This window comes from Podarcis erhardii, assembly GCF_964252035.2.
Source record: "Podarcis erhardii genome assembly, chromosome: Z".
Lineage (NCBI taxonomy): Eukaryota > Metazoa > Chordata > Lepidosauria > Squamata > Lacertidae > Podarcis > Podarcis erhardii.
In genome coordinates, this window is record NC_138504.1 from 33,750,054 (window position 1) to 33,773,987 (window position 23,934).

At 45.8% G+C, this 23,934-nt stretch overlaps 1 protein-coding gene across 7 annotated transcripts in view; it reads right to left on the reverse strand.

Annotated features, from left to right (window-relative positions):
- RXRA (retinoid X receptor alpha) overlaps nucleotides 1–16,024 on the reverse strand; it is a 131,597-nt gene extending 115,573 nt beyond the window's left edge. For 3 of the 7 annotated variants that reach the window (XM_081847133.1, XM_081847131.1, XM_081847130.1), the window contains exon 1: nucleotides 15,441–16,022. In XM_081847133.1, the coding sequence (XP_081703259.1) occupies nucleotides 15,441–15,468 (28 nt within the window). In that variant the 5' untranslated portion in view covers nucleotides 15,469–16,022. Of the gene's footprint in view, nucleotides 1–15,440 lie in introns of all 7 variants that reach the window. The other 4 variants (XM_081847134.1, XM_081847132.1, XR_014152539.1 and 1 more) reach the window with 3 other exon arrangements.
- Between the last annotated feature and the right edge of the window lie 7,910 nt (nucleotides 16,025–23,934).

Here is a 23,934-nt window from a genome sequence, read left to right on the forward strand (position 1 = left end):
CTGTCCAAAGCAGACAAATCAAACCAGAGAATCAAAAACAATCTTAATTAAACAATTGGCTCCATAATAAGCTTCCCATATTAGAATTCTGCACCATACTGTATACACTGACAGCAGGATTGTGGCAGTGGATGGGAGGACAGCCTTATCTGAATATCACTGCAAATCTTATGGGGTTAATAATAATAAAATTTTTATTATTTATAACCAGCCCACATGGGTGGCTTCCAACACATATAAAATCATAAAATATTGTTTTGCAATCCCAAGATGCTGAATAAGGAACTTAACAGAGGAGCATAAGTTTAAGTGGAGCCTGACTAGGTCTTAGGAAGAACTTTTTGACAGCAAGAGCTGTTTGACAGTGGAACGTTACTTCCTCCTACATTGGAGGCTTTTAAACAGGGGTCAGATGGCCACCTGTCAGGGATTCTTGGACTAGGGGGCCCTTGGAGTCCCTTTCTACTGAATAGTTCTATGGTTCATTGAAAGGAGATTCCATCTAAATAGTAATAATAATAATAATAATAATAATAATAATAATAATAATAATTTTTTATTTATACCCCGCCCTCCCTGGCCAGAGCCGGACTCAGGGCGGCTAACACCAGTAAAATTACAATCAAAAAATAAAATAAAATAATAAACCAATTTAAAATACAGGTTAAAATATAATTTAAAATGCAGCCTTATTTTAATAGTATTAAATAGTATTAGGTATATAGTAAATAGTATTTAATAGTATTAGGAAGAGCTTTCTGACACTAAGAATTGTTCAACAGAGTAACAAATTACCTCAAAAGGTGCTTGACTCTCCTTCACTGGAAGTTTTTAAGAAGGGTTTGAATGGCAACCTGTCAGGGATTCTCCTGCTGAGATTCCTGCATTGCAAGGGGTTGGACTAGATGACCCCTGGGGTAACTTCCAACTCTACAATTCTATTATTCTATGATACATAAGCTTATTTAAATGCATTATTTAAATATCTATTTAAATTCCTCCTAATATATGCATTTTTCTACGTATCAGTTGGTTTCAAGAACCCCACAGCAAAATTCAGAGAAGAGTGATTTTTCGAAAGGATAGCTGCATTTTGGTTTGCCATAAGCAAATTACCGTATTTTTCGCTCTATAGGACGCATCGGACCATAGGACACACCTTGTTTTAGAGGGGTAGAACAAGAAAAAAAAAATCTACCCCTCTCTGCTCAGCGCCCCTTTAGCGAAGTGGCAGGAGAAACGGAGCCCCTTCCATTTCTCCTCCCACTTGGCTGAAGGGGCAATGCACAGATCTCCCTCTCTGCTGAAGCCAGGAGAGTCTTGCTCTCCCGGCTTCAGCAAAAGGAACCCGAAGCCTGCGGAGCGCAGCGGCTATCCCTCAAGCCTTCGGAGAGCAGCGTGAGTTCCCACTGCGCTCCGCAGGCTTCGGGTTCCTTTCACTGAAGCCGGGAGAGCAAGACTCTCCTGGCTTCAGTGAAAGGAACCTGAAGCCTGCAGAGCCCAGCGGGAACTCGCGCTGCGCTTCGAAGGCTTCAGGCGGCTATCCCTGAAGCCTGGAGAGCGAGAGGGGTCGGTGCACACCAACCCCTCTTGCTCTCCAGGCTTCAGCGAAAGCAACGTGAAGCCTCCAGAGCACGGAAGGAGTGTTCCCTCTGTGCTTCAGAGGCTTCGCATTGCTATTGCTGAAGCCAAGGAGCCTGCATTCGCTCCATAGGACGCACACACATTTCCCCTTAATTTTGGGAGAGGAAAAAGTGCGTCCTATGGAGCAAAAAATATGGTAGTTAGCTTATTATGAAAAATGTAAAAGAAAAATGGAATGACTCCTTCATCGCTAGATGGGGGTTAAACCTCCCCTAGTATAAGGTCAACAGACACCTACCAACAGGGGTGCCAACTTGAATAAAATATTGTGGAGGCCCAGCTAAGCTCCGCCCTGCATAAGCGATCACATGATGCAGTGCACACACACCATTGAATGGGAATGCCCATCAACTTTGTGGGGGCCAGGCCCCCTCAAATATTTTATTGTGGGGGCCGAAGCTACCACAGCCCCTTTGAGTTGGCTCCTATGCCTACCAACTGAAGCTTGCAGCTTCAGTCCTGTTGTGTATATGAGCAGAGAGACAGGATTCAGGACCTCACTTTCATCCAAAAGCAGGTGAAACATAAATAGTGAGTCAATAAACCCTCTCCAGCTATCTCTCAGTGCATACCAATAAATAGCAAATAGAAACAGCTGGAGGATCTTATAGCTCTTGCTCCATTGGAAAGGAGATAGTTATGTTAATATATTGGCCCATTAGGCTGGCACTTACTGTCCAAAGGCCGGCTCTAAATTTCTCGCCTCAAATAGACTTCCAGCAGTTCAATGAGAGAAAACCTCATATAATAGCTGGGACTAACAAGACACAAGCTCATTCTCAAAACAGGCCCCTTCCTCAGAATTGGTATTTGGAGACAGCTGGCATTTATCTGCAAACAACAGGAAGGGCCCACAGGGTGAGCTCATACTGCTTTTGGAAGTTGAAGGACATCAACTTTGGTTCTGTGGAAAGGTCAAGAGAAATGTGCCTCCCATGCCCTCACCCCATCAGCTCCTTGTGTTTTATTTTGAAGAAGTTAAGGTGATAGTCCTCGTGTTTTCTGGAAGAAGTCGGAAAAATCTAAAGGCTTGTAACCAAGCTCCTTTATTAAGCCCAAACTTATTTTTTCTTCTAAACCCCCTGGATCCAGAACACTGAAAAGAGAATATTTTTGCTTTCTGATAATTAATCTGGCAATGCTGACACATGCACACATACACCTGGCCCATAGCTGTCAACTTTTCCCTCTTCTTGCGAGGAATCCTATTCGGAATAAGGGAATTTCCCTTAAAAAAAGGAAAACATTGAAAGCTATGCCCTGGCCAAAAGAAGAAGAAGCTGTAGAACTTTATCACCATAGATTCAGGTCAAGCCCCTCCACTGCCCATTGCTATCTCCAGGCTTCAGTCCCTCACCTGTGAAAGTGGGCAGCGTATTTTGCAAGTTCAGCGCATGGCAAAAACATGAGAGTTTGCAAGAACAGGCTTTGCCCATGGAAAGCTACATAATATTTTTTTGCAAAATCCAATCCGTGTACAGGTTGCTTCAGAGCAAAAGAAGAAGAGGAAGAGCTCTCTGCCCATGAGGAGCTTATACAATGAAGAGTTTGACAGTGAAGGGGAAATCATTAGTTAGGAAATCATGGAGATAAATAGGAGACATTATCACTTTTCACCTGACCACAACATACAAACCCACCACGTTACTCTTGCCCAGGGATGCAAAAACCTGTCCATTTCTGTTTCTCAATCTTCCAGTCTTAAATTCAATTCCACATGTTTCCATGTCAGTATGCTTCTTCATTTTTTCAAATCCTTATAAAAAGAGCCAGGCACTAACCCCCCTGCTCAGGGCAGCCTCTCCACATGCCGCCTGCCACCAGTTTGGGACTTCCTCAGTGTGCTGCCCACGTCACCAGCAGAGGACGCCAATGTGGAGTCATGGCAGCTGCCCCATGTCCCGCAGTGGAATATACTCCACTATGCAGCCTGAGCAACCACAGGGAGGAGAAGCGCCTCTGGCGGCAGCAGTTGCAATAGGCACCTCTGGAGAGTTCATCAAGCCTTGGGGGAGCAGAACCTTGATTCTCAGTCAGTCGCCAAAAAAAGAGCCCAGACTTTTTGAGGTACTCTCAAATAGAGAATCTTCAGATGCAAAATGAAACTGGCACCCAGCTAATTTTGAACCATGGTTACAAACCAAATCGGCCAAACCAAGCATGCAAATATATGGTAAAAAAATAAAATAAGAAATTGATTAAAAAGTGGGTCCTTGGTCTGAAAAGGTTGATGATACCTGTTCTGGACTAGGGATGCAAAAATCTGTCCATTTTGCTTTCTCATTTTTACAATCTCCACATTTCACATCTGTTTGCTGGATCAGGCCTAAGAGGGCCCATCTACTCAGCATCTTGTCCTCACAGTAGCCACCCAAATGCCCTGCAAGCAGGATCCGAACACATGAGCAACTCTTCCCTACTTCAGTTTCCAGCAACTGGAATGCTAGGATGCAGCACTGACATGACCGATGAGAGAGAGAGAGAGAGAGAGAGAGAGAGAGAGAGAGAGAACACACTCAAGGGGCCCCCACTTTAGCCTTGCTTTTCTGCCCCCACCCCCTTGCACAAGCCGATCCCCCAGATCCCAGTGTCCAGCCCTGTGGAGGAGGAAATAAAGTTGCAAAGGGTAAGCAACGCAAATGATTGACTGAAAGAGAGAGACAGACAACGAACCCTGGTGATAAAAGAGAACTAAGGAAATGTAGCTCGGTGTGGAAGGTGGAAGCAAAGGCGTCAACAGCTCTGAGCTCCTTGCCCACATGGCAAGTGTCAACACATTCACCTTATCCAGTGGTGCTTTTTGGGGTGGTGGAGGAGGGAGAAGGCAGAAAGAATGCAAAACCCTGGCCCAGCTCCAAAGTTTTCTCCAGCAGAATAGAAGAGAAAGAGAGATGTCATTCCTTGCACTCTAATTGGCCTTCCCCCAATTTTTGCTCCATTCCTTCCTTTCTGCACCATTTCATGCTTATTCTGCTACGAAGCCAAACAATTGCTTTATAACTCTGGGGGACTGTTTGACCGTCTGTGAGCCAGACTGGAAGCAGGCGCACAGCAAATGCGGGAGAGGCCAAGCTTAGCACCCATTGGAGGAGCTGAGGAACGGCTTTTGTTTTTAAATAATTGTCTCCTCCTTTTTGCCAAAGCTAACATTTGTGTGTTATATGTACATATTTAGCACATATACATATAACACACACATAAAAGTAAAGGTAAAGGTACCCCTGCCCGTACGGGCCAGTCGTGTCCAACTCTGGGGTTGCGTGCTCATCTCGCTCTAGAGGCCGTGAGCCGGCGCTGTCCGCAGACAGTTCCAGGTCACGTGGCCAGCGTGACAAAGCTGCTCTGGTGAGCCTGCACCAGCTCAGCACACGGAAACACCGTTTACCTTCCCGCTATAAAGCGGTCCCTATTTATCTACTTGCACTTAAGAGTGCTTTCGAACTGCTAGGTGGGCAGGAGCTGGGACCGAACAACTGGAGCTCACCCTGCCGCGGGGATTCGAACCACCGACCATACCATCGGCAAGTCCTAGGCACTGAGGTTTTACCCACAGCGCCACCCACGTCCCATAACACACACATATATATCCTTAATTTGATAATCCAGGCAGAAGGGGAAGGGGCTTAATGTTTTTAAATAATTTCATCTTCCTTTTCAGCAAAGCAAAAGTGTTTTATTTGCCTGTCTACAGAATCTTATAACTGTAGAATTGGAAGAGTCATTTAGTCTAACCCCTCGAAATGCAGGAATCAAAGCCACAAAATCTCTGACTTGATGGCTTTCAAATCCCTATTTAAAAACCTCCAGCGAAGGGAAGTCCACTGCCTTCCCCTGCCAAAAAGTTCTTACTGTCAGGAATATGCACAACCTGCAGATTTAACACATAGAATAAGAGAGCAAGAAGAACGTATGTTTAAAGAAGACTGGAAAACATGTATTGAATATATGGAAAATAACTGTATACAGCTGAAAAAGCGGACAGGATTAAGATAAATGCAACAGAGTACATAATTTTTGATGGATGTAAAAGTGGAAAATTTATTTGAATGGTTATCGTAAAATATGCAGGGATGTATGATATATAAAATGACCCATAGAAATAAAAGAGGGGAAGTCGTTGGATGTTTTAAAATTTGCAAAATGCTTTTGGGGAAGTAAAATTGATAGTTTAATTTTAAAAATATTAATAAAAAAGAGTTCTTACTGTCATAAAGTTCTTCCTAAGGTTTAGAAGGAATCTCCATGCTTGTAATTTAAATCCATTGGTTTGGGTGAGTCTTACCATCCGGAGCAGGAGAAAACAATCTTGCTCAATCTTCCGTGTGACAGCCTTTTAGATATTTGATGATGGCTATCCTATCTCCTCTCAGTCTCCTCTTTTCCAGGCTAAACATACCCAGCTACTTCAACTGTTCCTCATAAGGCTTGGTTTCCAGACTATTAATCATCTTGGTCACCTTCCTCTGCACACATTCCAGTTTGTCAATCTCCTTCTTAAACTATTGTGCCCAGAACTGCGCCCAGGACTCCAGCTGGGTTCTGTCCAAGGCAGAATAAAGTGGTACTTTTACTTCCCTTGATCTGGACATCAGACTTCTATATTTCTATCTATCTATCTACTGTATTTGTCAAGTTCCCAACTTAGCCTACTTCACAAAGTTGTTGTGGGGATTAAACAAAGAGTGCGGAAAAAACAAAAAAAAAAAGATTAAACAAAGAGTGCAGGGGAAAAAAGAGTGTGGAGAACCTCGTTGAGCTTCTCAGAGAGAGAGAGAAAAGTGATACATGAATTCAATAAATAAGTACAATTAAATATGCAGGCCATTTCCCCTAATGTAATACATTCTTTTGACTACTTTCCCTAACACACACATATCTACCTGCACAGTTTTCTCCATTATTTCTAACAAGGGAACTGCATCACAACTCTGGAGAAGTGTAAATTTTGCAGGACAGCAACATTTCACTCCACCTATTGTTTGAGGAAGAGCAAATCATGCAGGCTTGTGTTGAAATGCCAAGAAAGCCAAATTTGTTCAGCATCCCCTAATCAGGAAACCAGCCTGGAATTTCCTGCAGGAACAGAACATGTACATGGAGGAAGACTCAATTTTTAAAAAAGAAAATAATAATGTGGACTAGCATCTACATCTTTGGACTTGACCTGCAAAGCCAGCTTCAATCTAGCCCTGCTTTGAATGTGACTCCATTCTGGTCATCTTCTCAATGATGTGTCACCCGACTTTCACACCCAAACCCAAGTCTGGCTCTTGGATAAACACCCTTGCAGATGCCTTGAAGTCTGTAGGAGGGGGCCGTTATTTTGCTCTTTCCCTCTCTTCACATCCTGCACCCCATCAACCTGCTCACTCCCCCGCCCACATCCATAAAAGCATCTGAAAAAGCAGCACCATTGTGGGGAGGGAAACACCATAAACTTTTTTTTTTAAAAGGGCAGAGAAACAGCTGGGAAAGCCATTACCCACTTTATGGGCCCCCAAGATCAGGACTGCCCCTTTCATTTGGGGGGCGGGGTGACCGTCTGCAGTCCCATGAAGACTAAGGGGGGTGGGTCACCATAGTTCACAGGAGGTCCAAATTCAAGACTCCCCAGAAATAAAACCTGACCTCTAAACAGAACAGGGAAGATGGACAAAAGAAAACTTTCCTCAGCTGCCATAAAAGTAGTTAAGTGGACTGGGCTTGAAGACACCCCCCCAAAAAAAAAAAAACAAGCCAAGTTTCTCCTTTGAAGGAAGCCAACAGCAGCATTTGATCCATTTAAGTTCCTAAAAGGACACCAAACTTTTGTTGGTTCTGCATTTGTAGGAACTCAATCCTTTAGTTTAGCAGCCCCAACATTTTGGCGCTCCCTGCCCATTGCTACTTGGCAGACGCCTTCACTGTACTTTTTTCAGCACCTGCTAAAAACATTTTCGTTTAAACAAGCTGCCCCAGATGTTTAGAATGTCGGTGTGAGTTTTAATCGGTTTATAGTCTATTCTTATGTGAATTTTTCAATGCCTTACATTATTGCTGTTTATTTTTTCTTATTGGTTCATTTGGCGGGGGGGGGGGTTACAATCAAGTGGTGTATAAATTTTATGAAATAAATAAAAGGAAGGGGAGCCTGTGACTCTCCAGTTGCTGGTGGGCCAACTACCATCAGCAACCCCAAACCGTGATGATGGATGATGGGCAACATCCAGACGGTCACAGATGCTCCGCATCACCCCTCCTTATGAATGAAAATCAACTCTGTGCTGGAGCTTAAAAATTAATATGCAAAAGTTTAAAAGGCGCAAGGAGATAGGATAATAATATATTAAGGATGGAATAACAAATAAAGTGAATAACAGTAACAAAAATAATAGCAGATAAAGAAGATCACACACAGGTGGAGGGAAATACTGGACTATGGGGGAGGGAGGTGAAGGGATTAATTGAAATTGTTAAAGATTGGTATAGGATTTAAGAGATTTAATTTTTTTCTAAAGATTCTGTAAGGAAAGCAGAAAGCAGCAAGAAATATCAAGTAAAGGTATCGGAGAGGAGATCAGTGTAAATGAAAACATGAGACATGGTTTTGTTACATATGATTTTATTTTGGAGTTGTCTATTCATTTTTGAGTACAACTCGGTACTTCTGATCATGTTTAAGGTACCGCTTCTTCTACGGCCCCCAACCCCTGTTCTCACACAAGCCCCTTCTGTCCCTTGAACAGGAAAGGAAAGAAAGAACACAAGCTTCTCCTGTGGAAGAGTTTTTACAAAAGGGTATCTTTTAAAAATAGAAAAATATTATTGATATGCTGAGCAATGTTTTAAAAATGTATCTGTAATATTGCATAAAGTGCCAGCATGCTGTAGTGGTTAGATTGCTGGACCTAAGAGACATGGGTTCAAATCCAGCACTCAGCCATGAAACTTGGGAGTCAGTTCCTGCCTCTCAGGGTGACCTGCCACATGCAGTTGTTGTGGGGATTAAATGAGAATCTGGGAGAAAAAGGTGCAACATTCCAATCTGGCCATGAAGCACCCCAGGTGTGTCCAAGTCCCTGTCTCTCAGCCTGAACTACCTCACAGGGTTGGTGTGGGGATTAAATGAGGAGGAAGAAAATCAAGTAGCCCACCTTGAGCTCCTTGGAGGAAATGGTGGGATATAACTGCGCTAAAAGAAAAAAGAGAGGAACTGCTTGCACCTGTGGAATGCGCTAGTTGGGTACTGCCCTAAGGAGTTTGCCATCGTCTTCGAGATAGTGATCCCATATCAGTCCCCAAAGATACTTGATGTCATCCTTACTTGAAAGCATTGTAGTAGTAATAGTAGTAGTACAGGAGTAATGGAGCGTGTTACTTCTGGGTTTCGCCGCTTGTGCATGCGCAGACGCTCAAAGTGACGTCACACGCATGTGCAGAAATGGCGAATCGCCGGGTTGCGTTCGCTTCTGGATGTGAACAGGGCTCCAGAACAGATCCCGTTCGCATCCAAATGTACCACTGTAGTTGTTATAATTAGAGAAAACACCCTGTCCCTCACACACATACACACACAAAGCAGAATCCTATAGCAGCCCAGAAATTTGATGTTTGACCACAATGGAGCAGAGATCCCCATCTCCATGTCAATGTGCTGATTCTGCTTTGATTTGGGATTTTCTCTCTCCAAGACCTGGCATGGAAACGGCATTGCCCATTGCCAAGAACAACAACAGTAATAGATACCTAAAATCCTGGACTGCCTCTTAGCTCTTGATAAAAGGCAGTTTGCTAAAGAATAAAAAGTATGAAAGGTTGCCCAGGGCTCCCAGCCCGCAATGCAAAACTCTGGGACCCATTCACTCCGATATCCCTGAATATTAGGAATTGCACATGGTGTCTGAAACGGTAAAGAAGCTCTCGGCTGAATCAGGCCAGTGGCCCACCTACTCCAGCATCCTGTTCTCACATTGGCCAACCAGATGCCCATTATAGGAAGCCCATAAGCAGGACCTGAGCACAAGAGCAGCTTCTCCCCTCCTGTGGTTTCCAGCAACCGGCAGTCAGAATAATTGCTGGCTCCAACTGCAGAGGCAGAGCACAGCCATTGTGGCTAGCAGCCGCAGATAGCCCTCTCCTCTGTGAATTTGACTCTAAATCCTCTTTTAAAGCCATCAAAGTTCGTGGCCATCTCTGCCTCCTGTGGGAATAAATTTCATAGTTTGCACTGCATGAAGGAGGACTTTCTTTTGGACTGAATTTCCTTTAGGACTGATGGTGGCAATCCCCCCCCCCCCCCGACTCCCTGTCTATTGAGATCAAGCAAGTTCCTTCACGATACAGTGGTACCTCTGGTTACGTACATCATTCTTTCCGGAGGTCCGTTCTTAACCTGAAGCACCACTTTAGCTAATGGGGCCTCCCGCTGCCACCGCACGATTTCTGTTCTCATCCTGAAGCAAAGTTCTTAACCTGAGGTACTACTTCCAAGTTAGCGGAGTCTGTAACCTGAAGCGTATGTAACCTGAAGCGTATGTAACACGAGGTACCACTGTACTCTCTTCAGTGCCTAATAAAAGCATTCTTCTTTAGACAAGTCTGTCCAGATGTTTACAAAGTTGATATGAGTTTTAATTTAACTTCTGGAATGTTTTAAATTATTGTGTTAACTTTTCATATTGATAATTTTACTGTTTTATCTTTTTTTTTGTAAAACTGCTTTGAGGTTTTGCTTTGCTTTTTTTTTTTTACAATCAAGTGGTGGTGTATAAATTTTAACAAACAAATAAAATAATTTTTATCCCTCCCTGGATATTCCAACATACAGCTTTGCTGGGTGTCCATGAGATCTTGCACTACAACAAAGAGAGGAAAACGCTTAACTATGAAAGGCCTGGACCACACGTTTGGCCAGAGATGTTCTCACAGTAAACATTTTAGGGGGAGGGTGGCAATATAACCCTGTTCCTTCCAGAATGCTTGGAGGTGTGTATCTGTGGAGAGGGGGCTGCTAACTTGCAGTCACACATGCAAAGGCACAAAAGGTGGCTTCTGAGATACTGGAGGCCCCAGCACTGCAGGGCTAGGCAGCACTATCTGGTTTTGAAGAGCAAAGCAAACATGAAGAAACATGTTTAACCTATGCTGTTGACATATAAAGGGGGATTTAATCTTTTTTTTCCCTTTTTCTTCTAGTTCTTCTTAGCAATTGCTGAGTTTTGAACAAAATAGTCCCAAGGGCAATTCTCCCCTGTGAAAACAATATTTTAACATTTCATTATGAAATTGCAAGATTGCCTACGCAGAAATGGGGAGCGGGGTGCTGGTGGTGCAGAAACCAGACCTTTGTCCCGTTTGCAAGCATGACGGCACACCAGTCATCCTAGTTCAAAACCAGCTTTCAGTAGGACAAGGACAGTCCTCTCATTTTGCAAAGCCCAAGGTCCACATCCCTCCATAGACAACCTTCAGGCCACTTGGTAAAGCAGGGTGATCAACTTCAGGATCAAACCATTGGCCCATCTAGTCATAAGATGATAAGAAGAGCTTGCAGGATCAAGTCCATCTAGTCCAGCATCTTATTCTCACAGCACCCAACTGGATGCCCTAATGGGAAACCCTCAGTCAGGACCTGAGTGTAACAACATATCCTTTCCAGTAGCTGGACAGGAAACCCTTGGGCATGGTTCTGCTATCACAGCCGGTCTCCTTAAGAGACCGGCTGCTGGATCAGGCTAAAGAGGGCTCATCACAGTTCAGCATCTTGTTCTGAGGTTGGCCAACCAGATGCTTCAATGCAAAGCCTTCAAGCAGAACCTGAGCACAAGAACACTCTCCTGTCTTGCTGCTTCCAGCAACTGGTATTCAGAAGCAGACTGTGGAGGCAAAGCCACAAACTTGAGGCACATCCATGCCCAATAGCTTGGCTGAAGGCAAACCCTGACTCACAGCAAGTCAAAAAAAATGAAGTCTAGATGGGGTTTCACTGTGTGCCTTAACCACACTCTCACTTTCAGGGTGGAGGAATACCAAAAATCCAGGAAGAGCGGATGCCATCCTTTCGAGCTCTTCATGGGTTATCTTGAGGCACCTCTTCTACACACACACACACACACACACACACCGCAGTAGCAGCACAAAAGAGAGAATTATTCCATCATACTCACAACACATGACTCAGTTGCCTTCCAAAAACTTGGGAGTTGGGAGTCTTGGGAGTAAAAAATAAAAATAAAAGCCAGAAGATAGCACTGTAATTGGGCGTGGTTGGGAAATCAGTCTGAGGGGGCCATACAGACAGAGAAATAACCACAGTCTTCTGCCTTTGGATGGTAAGGTTTTTAAGTTTGTCTCCACAACTTTCTTAGCAACCTTCCAGAGGCCATGAGCCAGTTGTGGGCAATGCTAGAGGAAAAGGTGAGCAGAGGAGCAGATGTGAATTTTATCTTTGTGCAGTAGACTAGTTTCAACACCCCCACGCCTCCTCCATCCTCTGTCCAGGCAAAGCAAAAGGCATCATCACAGATCAAGAACACATCTGCAGCCAGACAAAAGAGAGGGGTGTGGTCTAGGAAGAGAATGTGGCTTGGGGGATGCCCTGAGGGCCAAGTAGAGCATGCTGGAGGGCCACTTCAGCCTCCCAGGACTCCTGTTCCTCACTCCCTGCCTTCAAGACCAATGCATTTATTATGACATAAGTTTTCATAGACTCAAGCCCTCTGCATCAAATTCTAAAAATTTGCAGGTACCTAAAGGGGAATATTGTGCTTGCTGTTTCATAGAATCAAAGAATCTCAGAGTTGGAAGAGACCCTGAGGATCATCTAGTTCAACCCCCTGCAATGCAGAAATCTCAACACAGAATTATAGAAGAGTGGGAAGGGACCCTGAGGGTCATCCAGTCCACCCCCCTGGAATGCAGGAACATGCAGCTGTCCCATACAGGAATCAAACCTGCAACCCTGGCATGATCAACACCAAGCTCCAACCAACTGAACCATTTGGGGGCTCGTATGTGTGTGTGAACCCTACTGTCAGTGAGCATAGCCACTTTCTACTGAGTCAGACCCCTGGTAGCTGACTGGTAGCAGCTCGCCAGGAGTTCAAGCAGAGGGTCTCTGCCTACCCTGTCCTGGAGATGTCACAGAATGAACCTGGGACCCTTCTGCATGCAAAGCAACAATTCCCAAAATAATAAAGTAATTATTCTACTCCTCATCATTCTGCATAAAGGGTTCAGTTGAACAGGAATGTAGGGAGCTGCCTTATCCTGAATCAGACTACTGGACTTTCTAGCTCAGTACAATCTACACTGACAGCGGCTCTCCAGGGTTTCAGGCAGGGGATATTTGCAGCCCTACCTGGAAATGCAGGTGAGGATTGAACCTGGGACATTCTGCATGCAAAGCAGGTGCTCAGCCACTGAGTTATGCTCTTCCTCCAAACTAATAGCCCAGTCCTCATGCTTCTAAATAAATAAGCTGTCTCATATTGAGTTTGCCCATTGGTCCACTGACCTCAACGCTGTCTGTGCTGAGTGGTAGAAATGGGTGTCTGCCTTTTCAGTCAGGGGACCTTCTCAGAACCTACCTGGAGATGCAATTGGTAACTGAACCTTGGACATTCTGTATGCAAAAGGAAAGCAAATTCCTTGGAAGCTGTAGAAGGAGGGTTTTATCCACACAGTTCGCACATTTTATTCGTTATTTATTAGGCATTATCATCTCTCACCCTTTCATCTTACCATCTCAGGGCACATTGCAAATCGATTAAAGATGCAAAGGACCAAAGAAACAGGGCAGAGTGAATAAAAATAAGATCAGATCATGGGGGGATATGATGAAGACAACCTTTGTCACGGATGCACAATTTTGGGACTAGTTCACTACAAAGTTTGTGAATGGAAGGAATCAAACCCAAGGCAACACTAAAAAACATAAGGCAAACTTGCTCATTCAGGTCAGTGGTCCATCTAGTCCAGCATCATGTTCTTACCATGGCCAACCAGGTACCTGAATGGGAAGCCCAAAAGCAGGAGCCCTCTCCCCTCCTGCAGTTTACAGCAACTGGTATTCAGAAGTGTTGCTGTCAGTCAGAGCATAGCACTGTGGCTAGTAGCCATCAATTTGCCCTTTCCAGTGGCACCAACCCTGGTGGTTAAGAGATTATTAAGAGACGGGTGCAAATGCAGCCCCCGACCCCAGCTATCTCCAAGTGCAGCACATCATGAGGCAAACCACAGAAAGAGGCCACACTGAACCTGCTTCTCAGAACTTTTATCATGTTCAGCCGTGAGCATCAACCAGGAGGGGGGGAGGGAGAGAGGGAGAAATCCAGACAGTGGCAAAGACTAGCAAGTCAGAACAGGGCTGAAAAGTGATTGAAACTCTTGTCATAAATAAGGAAGAAGAAAAAATCACAGGTGGAAATTAATTTGAAAGAAAAGGAAAGGAGGAGAAGAAGGAGGTGTTAAGACTTGGGGTGGGAGTGGTGTCGGGGAATCCCCTCATCATCCAATATTTCTGTCAAGACCAGGCTCCTAGATCAAGGCTGGCTGTAACCCTCACAGACTTTGTAAATAGTTCTACCAAATGCATTGTGCTTTTGGAGAGATTTTTGGGAGGAGAAGATGCATTGAAAATAGATTTAAAGAGAAATAAAAATTAAAGGAGGGAAGAAATATTATGGGGGTGAGGGAAGAGCAATAGGTGTGTTCTTTAAAGCTCCAGAAAGCTCCAGTTCCAGAAAGATGCTAGGATTCAGGACTTGCCTTCCCCAAGGGGGCGGGATAAAAAAAAAATTACAAATCCCCCTAAAATCCAGAAGTAGAAACTGTTAACCAATACAGTTTTTCCTGCTTAAAAAGCCCGCCCCCTAAAATCACAAGGAGCTGCTTATTCTATTCAGAACTCAAAAGTCAAAACGCAGAGCTGGACTGGGAAGTTAACTGGATCACTTTTCTGCTATTTTTCTTTTGAAGAGAAACTTTCCCACACCGTGGTGGGATCACCGCCGGAGTTTTGCAACAGTTGCAAGATCAGGCCTTTTTCCTCTCGATTTTGAAAGCCTATTTCGGATCTCTCTCCCTCCCCCTCCACTCCGCCCCACGTTCAATCGCTCAACCCACTGCCAACTTCCAAAGGCGAAAAAGGAAACGCAGCCAGTCCCGATCCCAGAAACGGTGTCTTCCCCTCAAACAACAACAACAAACCCATTCCCTCCCCCCAGCAATTAACAGTAGGGTTTTTTTTGGGGGGGTGGGAATGCATGGGCTCTTCCTTGGACTGTCCCAAGGCGCTCCATGCAAATTTGCAGAGATCACTTTTTTAAAAAAGCATTTAAAAGAAAAATCAAATGCAACACAAAAGCAACACAACAGATCGCCGTGGCCTGCCCTGATTTGCCCATGATTTGCACCAGGAGAGTGAAAACGACGAGGGAGCCTTGTGAAATTGACAAGGCCGCTTCTTTGAAATGTTATCAAAGGGGTTTTCGCTCCTGGCCACCCCCTTTCCCCTCCCCCCTAGAGAGAGAGCGGAGAGCTCGGACCTTCTCTGTGATCAAAAGATCGGCTGCGTAATAAAGACATTTTACCTCCCCCACAACACACCCCATTTCCCAGATCCCTTTCCACGACACTCAATATTGTGTCTGTCTGTGTGTGTGTGTAACACTGGCAACATAGAGATATTACAATATAGCTTTGCATTTTTTTCCCGAAGCGGCCCCTCTCCAGCTCCCCACCACCACCACGCCGCCCCGCTTTCTTTTTTTTTTAAAAAAAATAGAAGCCGAGGAAAATCAGCCAATAAAACTCACCCAATGGAAGAAAATGCTTGGTGTCCATCGTTTCTGGTTTAACTCATGCCAAACGCGATTTGTGGGAGAGCGATCGGTGGAGGAATTTCTTTTTTCTTTTTAATTAAAAAAGGAAGGGGAGCAAAGAAAGAAGAAGAAACCTCACAGGACCAAAAAAAAAATCAAAGCCGGAAGAAGGGTTTTGGGGGGTTTTTTAGGAGGCAGATTTAAGTGATTTTTTTTTGCCCCCTCTCCGCAAGAATTACTTGTGCAAAGGTTGGCTGTTTGGAGATTGATTTGTTGATTGGGGGGGTCTCCCCCCTTTCGCCCCTCTCTTTCCTGCTCCTCCTCTACTCCACCCCACACTTGGAAGAAAAATAAAAAAGATGAATGTGACTGTCTCTAGGTCTGGATAGGAAAACGCCGCCAAGAAAGTCCCAGCGAGAGGCGAGTCAAAATTCCGCTCCCACGGGGTCCGCGCGAAGCCGAGACGGAGGGAGTTGTTGCAAACTCACCCAACAATATAACTAAAGTACTCGGGTGTGTGTGCGCGCCCGCGCGTGCCCCGCTCTGTTTCTGTCTCTCTCACTCACTCGTTCACTCGCTTTGCTGCTTCTCCCCTTCCACCGCCCGCAGCTGAAATTGCAAAAGGGACCCCGCCAAGGGGTAACCTGACGGCCGACATGTCTAGCAGCGACGGGGCATTGTCCGGGTCTCAGGGCGCGCGCAGCTGGGATTTTAGGGAGGGGGAGTTTCGGAGCGGGAGATTTCCTAGGGACCTTAGGAACCAACTCCTACAGCCAGGCTCCCTTTGTCCCCCACATAAAATACTTGAGGGGGCTTAAGGGACCCCAAAGTTGGTGGGCATTGCGAGTCAAATGGTGTGTTGCCTGCCTTGTCCTGTGATCGATTATGCGTGGCGGGGCTTACCTGCCACACACCCACCTCAATTTTTTATTCAAGTTGTCACCCCTGCTAGGGACATAGGATGCTGCCTCATCCTGCATGCAAAGCTTAAGCCCACCAACTGAGAGCTATATGGCCCTTATCCTAAGATTCTAGTCCTCATCGTTCTGGATGAAGGTCTGCCATAGATAGAAACGGTGGAAGATGCCTTCTACAGAGTCAAATCGTTGATCAACCACCTCAGTACTGTCATCACTGACTAGTAACAATAGCTCTCCAGGGTTCAAGGTGAGAGTCTTTCCCAGAGGTGTAGGGGGGGGGCTGGGGGCTGCCCCAGGCACAGCTTTTTTTTTTTTTTTTTTTTTTTTTTTTTTTTGAGGGTCACAGGGCATCTTCCTTCTCAGCCACCCTCCAGCTGAGAGGGTGCCTGAGAAGGATGCAGCAGCCCAGGTACCCGAAGAGCCCAGCGCTGCTTGCAAAAGCAGCTTGGGGCTGGGCTCACAGGGTTCCTGAACCACCATTTCCCTCCCAGCTGCCCTCCAGCTGGAGGGTGCCCAAGATGGACACCCCAGCTCTCTGCAAGCCCAGTGCCACCCCCGCGAGTCTCACAAAGCAACTCTGGGTTTGCAGGGTGCTATGAATGTGCCCCTCAAAGCCAGCCAGCCAGAGAACCAGGGTCACTCCAGCGGCATGTCCATGGTGTGCTGCGCATGCCCTGGCACATGTGCACCTGCCCCAGGCGCTGAGGGGAATTCTCCACCACTGTCTCTTCCCTCAGCCCCACCAGGAGATGTCATCAGGAATTCGACCTGGGACCTTTTCTGTGTTGTCCAAAGGCTCCACCATCAAGTGATAAGCCTTAAAAATGAAGTAAGGTTCTAATCCTCATGGTTCTGAATTAGGGTTGGTTAGGCATCTGTCCATCCCATGAGACAATGGAGGAGTGCACCTTTGGGGGTGAAGTCAAACTGCTGGAAGGTTACAGTGCCTGCTGTGGCTGTAACTGCTGCTTCTCGCATTATTGTTGCTGCGTTTTCAGCATCGAAGTGACCTCTCTGGGGTGTAAGCATAGAGGTCCTGGGCTGCTCAGATGACAAGACTCCCCTCTCAATCCAAAGCAAAGCGGAGCAATACATTTGGCACCAACTTGGCCGCAGGAGTTGCTGGACGGAGGCATACAAGGTGCCACGGTTTACTCCTTTGCCTTTTCCTCTCCCAAAGATGTCCCACAATGCAGTGCATAGAGATTATTCCTCAGGATTTACTCCCAAAGCCTTTGCCCCTAATGAGCATAGCCACAAGGCAGCAGAGGTTTAAGGCCAGAATTTTCCTTTTAGGTTAAACCTCCAAACTTCCCAGATTGAGGAGCTCCTTCTGCCCCTCACTTCCTTCTCCAGCACATGCAGAAACCATCTTCTTGATTATTAGACACCGTATCAGTCTCAGCTCCTCAATCCACTGGACCCTATCTTTGCATGCAGGGGGTAAACAGGTCCCTAGCTCAGATTTTGAGACCCATCGGCTCCCCTCACCTGGCTTAGCTGGCGAGTTGAATTCATTTCCCAGGGTGTGGCTGCTGTCACATGCCAATAGCTTCTAGGAGCCACAGGTGAGAGCTGAGTGCAGGGTGGGGTCCAAAGGTGGACAAACTACCCCAGAAGGAGCATGATGTGTTCCCCCTGCCCCCATACACCCCAGGTTGTGGCTGAATTACATATGACCTAGAAAGCTCCCCACAGTTTAAAGAATAGCAACCACTCCTGACATGGAGAAAATGAGCCTGTTACACTCAGGGCATGACTTTGGGACTCAAACACCATCTATGGCTCTGCTCAGCAGAAAAAGAACAGTAGGATTGGCTTGCCCCATTTTGAAAGGAGGAAAGTGATAGACATTGCCATCTCAAAAGCCTATGACACCTAAGAAATGTATTTGGAGACCTACCCAACACTGTAGAATTGTACTCTGTTTTTGATATTCTATCTTTAGATTGTTTTAACCTGCCGTGTAGTTACAAAATCTAATCAAAAGATTAATACTAGTATTACTGCTGCTGGTGCTACTAATATTTATCTGATCCACTTTTGGGGGTGTATGGGGTGTTAGGGGAGGGGCAGTACCTGTGGTGGGGGAGGCAGCAGTTACGAGTTATAATCTCAACCTGAATGGCATAAGGTATGAACACTATAGGTTGCCTTCATTGGTGGAAGAGATCATTATGTCTCACGGGTCAGCTATCGTCCACTTTAAGCCAGGCAGCCCCCGGTCAATAAGGTGCTGATCCGCCACCGTCCACCTGCTACAATGAATGCTTAGAGCTTACAGTATCACTTGACAAGCGGACCAAACCACTGCACCAGGTAAAAGAAGAAAAGAAACAAACCCTCTTGTGCCCAGAAAGCTAGAGTGTCAGGACCATGTGCCCTAGTCGTCCATGCTGCAGGTCAGCAACTCAAGGAAGAAGGCCATCATTGACCATGAGCTGAAAACACTCAACATTGACATTGTCACTTTACAGGAGACCAGACTCACTTTGAATGGCTGCCTTGGAGAAAGGACCACATCCTCTTCTGGCAAGGAGGGCATCCAGAAGACCTATGTATTCATAGCTTCTCAGTGAGGAACTTCCTGCTGTATTTGATAGAACAGCTAACTGAGAATGCTTGCTTTCCCCCTGCATCTCAACCACCTCCAATCTGGTTAACATATTGAGTGTCTATGTTCCCACTGTGTGCTCTGACATACAAACCAAGGACCAGTTCTACAAGGAACTAGACCAGGCTATCAAGAGGGTCCCAGGCTATGAACACCTATTCCTGCTAGGAGATTTCAATGCCAGAGTTGGGGGCGATCATCACAAATGGGGCAACTGCATAAGTCACTTTGGTATTGGCAGCATGAACAAGAACAAAGCCTGCTTGAGCAGTGTTTGTATCACAGCCTCTGCGGCACGAACATTATCTTCTCTACCAAGACAAAACACTGAATGTCCTGGAGACATCCAGGGTCACTGGCATCAGCTAGACTTGATTGTAACCAGGGAATTGGCACTGAACTTTGTTTATGTTGCATGGAGCTACCACAGTGTTGATTGCTACACAGATCACACTCTGGTGATGAACAAAATCCTTATCCAGCCACAGGGGGCCCATAGCACAAAGCAGAAAGTGCAGCCTCAAATCAACACTGCCAGAACAGTCATACCTGAAATTTGTGAGTACTTCTCTGATTCCATTGAACAAGCTCTACTGAACTGCCCCAGAGATATTGTCAAAACAAGGGGGAACCACATCAAAGAGCCAGCCTTCAACACAGCTATGTCCTTCTTTGGCAAAAGAGAACAACAGATCCTTGACTGGTTGGAGGCCGACATGAAGGACATGGAGCCTGTTATCACTGCAAAGCATGAGACTCTTGTGAACTACAAGCAAACACCCTGTGAAAAGACACTTGCTGCACTGAGAAAGTAAAGGATTAGTGCCCAGCAGATTGCCAGGCAATGTGTCAATGACTACAAAGCCAGAGGTGCTGGCTTACAAGGGCGATGGGGGGGGGAGGGACATTACGTGTGTGATGGCAGGACATTAGAAGGAGCCAGGGGTAGAGCCAAACTTGGTGGTTGCGCAGCTTCAATGACCAGTGGCTCATTGCCTTCTCCTGGCGCTGCCACCAGGTGGGAAGCTGCTTCAACCATTCTTCCCCTGTGCAGCGGCACGGGGAGGAGAAGGAAGTGGCCGCTGGAGCTCTTCACCTCCATGCTTTTGGGACATTGGGAGAGAGCTGGCCCCAACCCCAAAAATATTGAGAGGTCCCAAAAGGGCTCGGCCCCCAGGAGCTGGCACCCTGCTAAAGCTGTGTCAGAGCATCCAACTCACTGCTCACACCTGTGTTGCTCACAAAATGTATACAGTGGTACCTCGGGTTAAGACCTTAATTCTTTCTGGAGGTCCATTCTTAACCTGAAACTGTTCTTAACCTGAAGCACCACTTTAGCTAATGGGGCCTCCCACTGCCACTGTACCTCCACCACGCAATTTCTGTTCTCATCCTGAAGCAAAGTTCTTAACCGAGGTACTATTTATGGGTTAGTGGAGTCTGTAACCTGAAGCATCTGTAACCTGAAGCATCTGTAACCCGAAGTACCACTGTCCAAGCATAAAGAAAGCTTTTGGACCAACACTCAGAAAAACACCACCTCTGAAAATCTGGTCTGGAAAGATCACCACAGACCACAGCAAGCAGATGAAGTGATGGACAGAGCACTATCAAGAACTGTACTGATGGGAAAACATGGTCGTTGACACAGCGGTTGACAGCATCCAGACTGCCTCTCTCGGAAGAGCTGGAAGCCCCTCCCTCCCTTGATGAGCTGAAGAACGTCATCAACTCTCAGGCATGTGGTAAAGCCCCAGGACAGGATGGAATCCTAACTGAAGTGCTGAAAGCCGGCCTCAATTCCTCCCTCATGACACATCTCCACAAGAGTTGGAAGGGGCCACAAGTGACAGCCATGACTGTAACAACTACTGTGGAATCTCCCTGCTACATTCTGTAGGGAAAGCCTTTGCTCATGTAGTTCTCAACAGATTACGGTCACTCACTGACAGGGTCTATTCTGTCAATGCAGCTTTAGAGCTCAGACTACAGAAGAAATGCTGATAGCAGAGATGCCTGTTGTTCATCATCTTCTTAAACCTGGCAAGGCTTTTGACCTCATCAGCTGAAAAAGACTCTTCACACTGTTCAGTAAGATAGGGTGCCCACCTTAGCTCCACAATATGATTGTGTCCTTCCACAAAAACAAGCGCTACACCATCCAATATGAAGTCTCATCCTCAGATGCCTTCCCTATAAAGAGAGGTGGGAAATAGGGCTGTGTTCTTGCCCCAACTCTCTTTGGCACATTCTTCTCTCCTGTTGCTCACGCCTTCACTCTGACTGAAAATGGTATGTGCTTCCATTCAAGGAGCAATAAAGGTCTGTTGAACCATGTCTCCATGCCAAGATAAAAATGTGATGGGTCCTTATCTGAGAGACGTTTTTTGCAGATGACACAGACTTGACAGTGCACTCCAAGTGCACTCCAAGGAAGCTCTACAGTCATTAGCCATTTTGCCCATGTCTGTATGGAGTTTGGCCTCACGATCAGCCTGGCAAAGACCAACATCTTGGATCAGGATGTTGCCAGCACTCCATGCATCAACACTGGTGACCACCTGCTTGAAGTAATGGATGGTTTTGTCTACCTGGGCTCTACCATAACCACCAAGCTTTTCACTGATGCTGAGCTGGACAAGTGTGTTGGCAAGGCAGCTCTGGCAATGGCTCACCTCTCCAAAAGGGTATTGGAGAATGTGATGCTAATGTCCATACCAAGATGAGGTCTACCAGGCCTGTGTTTTGAGCATGCTACTTTATGGAAGCAAGTTGTGGACAACTTACACCCACTTGAATTAATGCCTCAGTGACATCTAGGCTGGCTAACATTGTTTTGCTACTGAAGGTAGCTGCTTAATCCTGGAGAGCTGGCTAGCAGCCTGTAAAGTCTGGCTGCGAGAGGAATTTCCGACTTGCTACTAGCTCTCAAATTAGTAGAGGAGATAAGGAGATGTCCGTGGGCCCTTCACAAAGCAAAAACGGAGATCTTGCAAACCATTTAAAAAAGCAGGAGACAAAGAACGCAGCTGAACTGAGATTTGAACAGGCTGGAGATAACACGGCGCCTCCCCTGTGAGAGGGAGAAGGGAGTTTGAGGAAGGAATTTGCTGTACAACAACAACAATTTGCTGAACAATGTGAGGCATTAAAAGAGCTCATTAAAACAAAATTGGAACTAAGTATAGCAAGAGAGGTACCATCTGAATGCAGGTTCCCACCAGGAAGATTAGTCACAACACAGAGAACAGTCTTGGCTTTTGTTGCAGGTGTGGAGGCTGGGACTTGGAAAAGGGAGATGGACAGGTCCATCTTTGCTGACAGTCTGGGTCCCGTGCTCAACACCTGGGGCCTGAAGAGGCTCTTCAAGCTCAAAGAGGAGGAGGACAAGGACTTGCCCACTTTCTACTGAAGGGCCCAGTTCATAGCTATCAATTCCCTTATCCCTTAAAAAAAGGGGAAAGTTGACAGCTATGGCCCAGTTCAACCTCCCCAGCCAACCAGACATCGCCCTGAACAAGGTGCTGCCTGAGGAACCCTTGCACAAAGAATGAGACAAGCTGGTTGTGTATCTGGAGGTGTGGGGAAAAGTGCACCAGTTTTAATGCTTTAATGGGTTGGCGGCTGTTTTAAACTGTCTTTAATTGTGAAATAATTTTGTTTTATTTTTATTAGGGAGCTTTACAGGGAGCTGGCCTCAGGCACTAGGCTTGTTGGCAGACCAACTCTGCATTATAAAGATGTCTGCAAATGAGACATGAATGCTGGCAACATGAATCCCGCCATGTGGGAATGGCCAAAGGACCTAGAGAAAGACAGTCAGGTTGTGTATCCACAGCAGTGACCAGGGGAGGAATGACTGCTGAGAGGAGTGCAGAGATAAGAAACGCCATAGTGCACCTGAAGCAGTGAAATCGAACACCTTCATCTGCCCCAGCTGCAATAAAACATGTCTCTCCCGTATCGGTCTCTACAGCCACAGCAGGCACAGTAACTCTCTAACAGCTTGACTTCACCTCCGAAGGCACACTCTTCCATTGTCTCCCAAGACAAATGGAAGCCAACTAACAACAATATGAATCGCTTCCTTTAAGATACTGAATCAATTTCATGGTGAAAACTTCAACGGTCAGAACAATTTAAAAATTATGGTATAAAGATCACTTCTAAAATGAAATAACAGTAATCCTTTTAGTAATGATAAAATAGCAATAATAAAGTTCAGTGTCTAAAATTTGCCTAAATGCAACCCTGCCTGTCCAGGAGAACTCTAGCCTAAACCCTTTCCACAGGCAAGGAGATCTGACCAAGGATCTGTCCATTCTAGCTTTTTGCAGCCTGGGGCCTTCTGAATGTTGCTGGACTTACGACGCCTGTTCCTTAACATGCTTGACCACTGGTCATGGTGGCTGCTGGGGCTGACAGGAACTAGGAGCCCACCAACATCCAGAAAGTCACTCCAGTCTTGGTAGACAGCCAGATGGTCCTGAATGCCTGGGGGGGGGGCGCATGTCTGTGCTTACCCTTGCTGTACTCCCATATTTTGTTCCCTGACTCTGAACACTGGTACTATTGTGGCTCACAGGTGTTGAGTACCACATCATTGATATAAAGCACATGAAGCACTTTGCATGCTAGGTGTGTGTTGTACAAATCCTAGTTAATAATAATTAATAGCATTCTAACTTGACGGTAAGTAGATCTTGTACCTGGAGTGTAATTAATTACTTTGCTAGCTCTTCTGACAGTAAATCCACTGATCAAGTCACATGGAAACTATTCTCTCCATTTGGGCCTGGGAATGGCAACCTGGGGAACCTTCAGACTCTCTATTCAATAAGGACAAATATTAGGTTCTTCATTTAGGCAGGAATAACCAGTTGCACAAATATAAGATGGCGGACACTCAGCTTGACAGCAGGAACATGTGAAAAGGATCTGGAGGTCTTAGTGG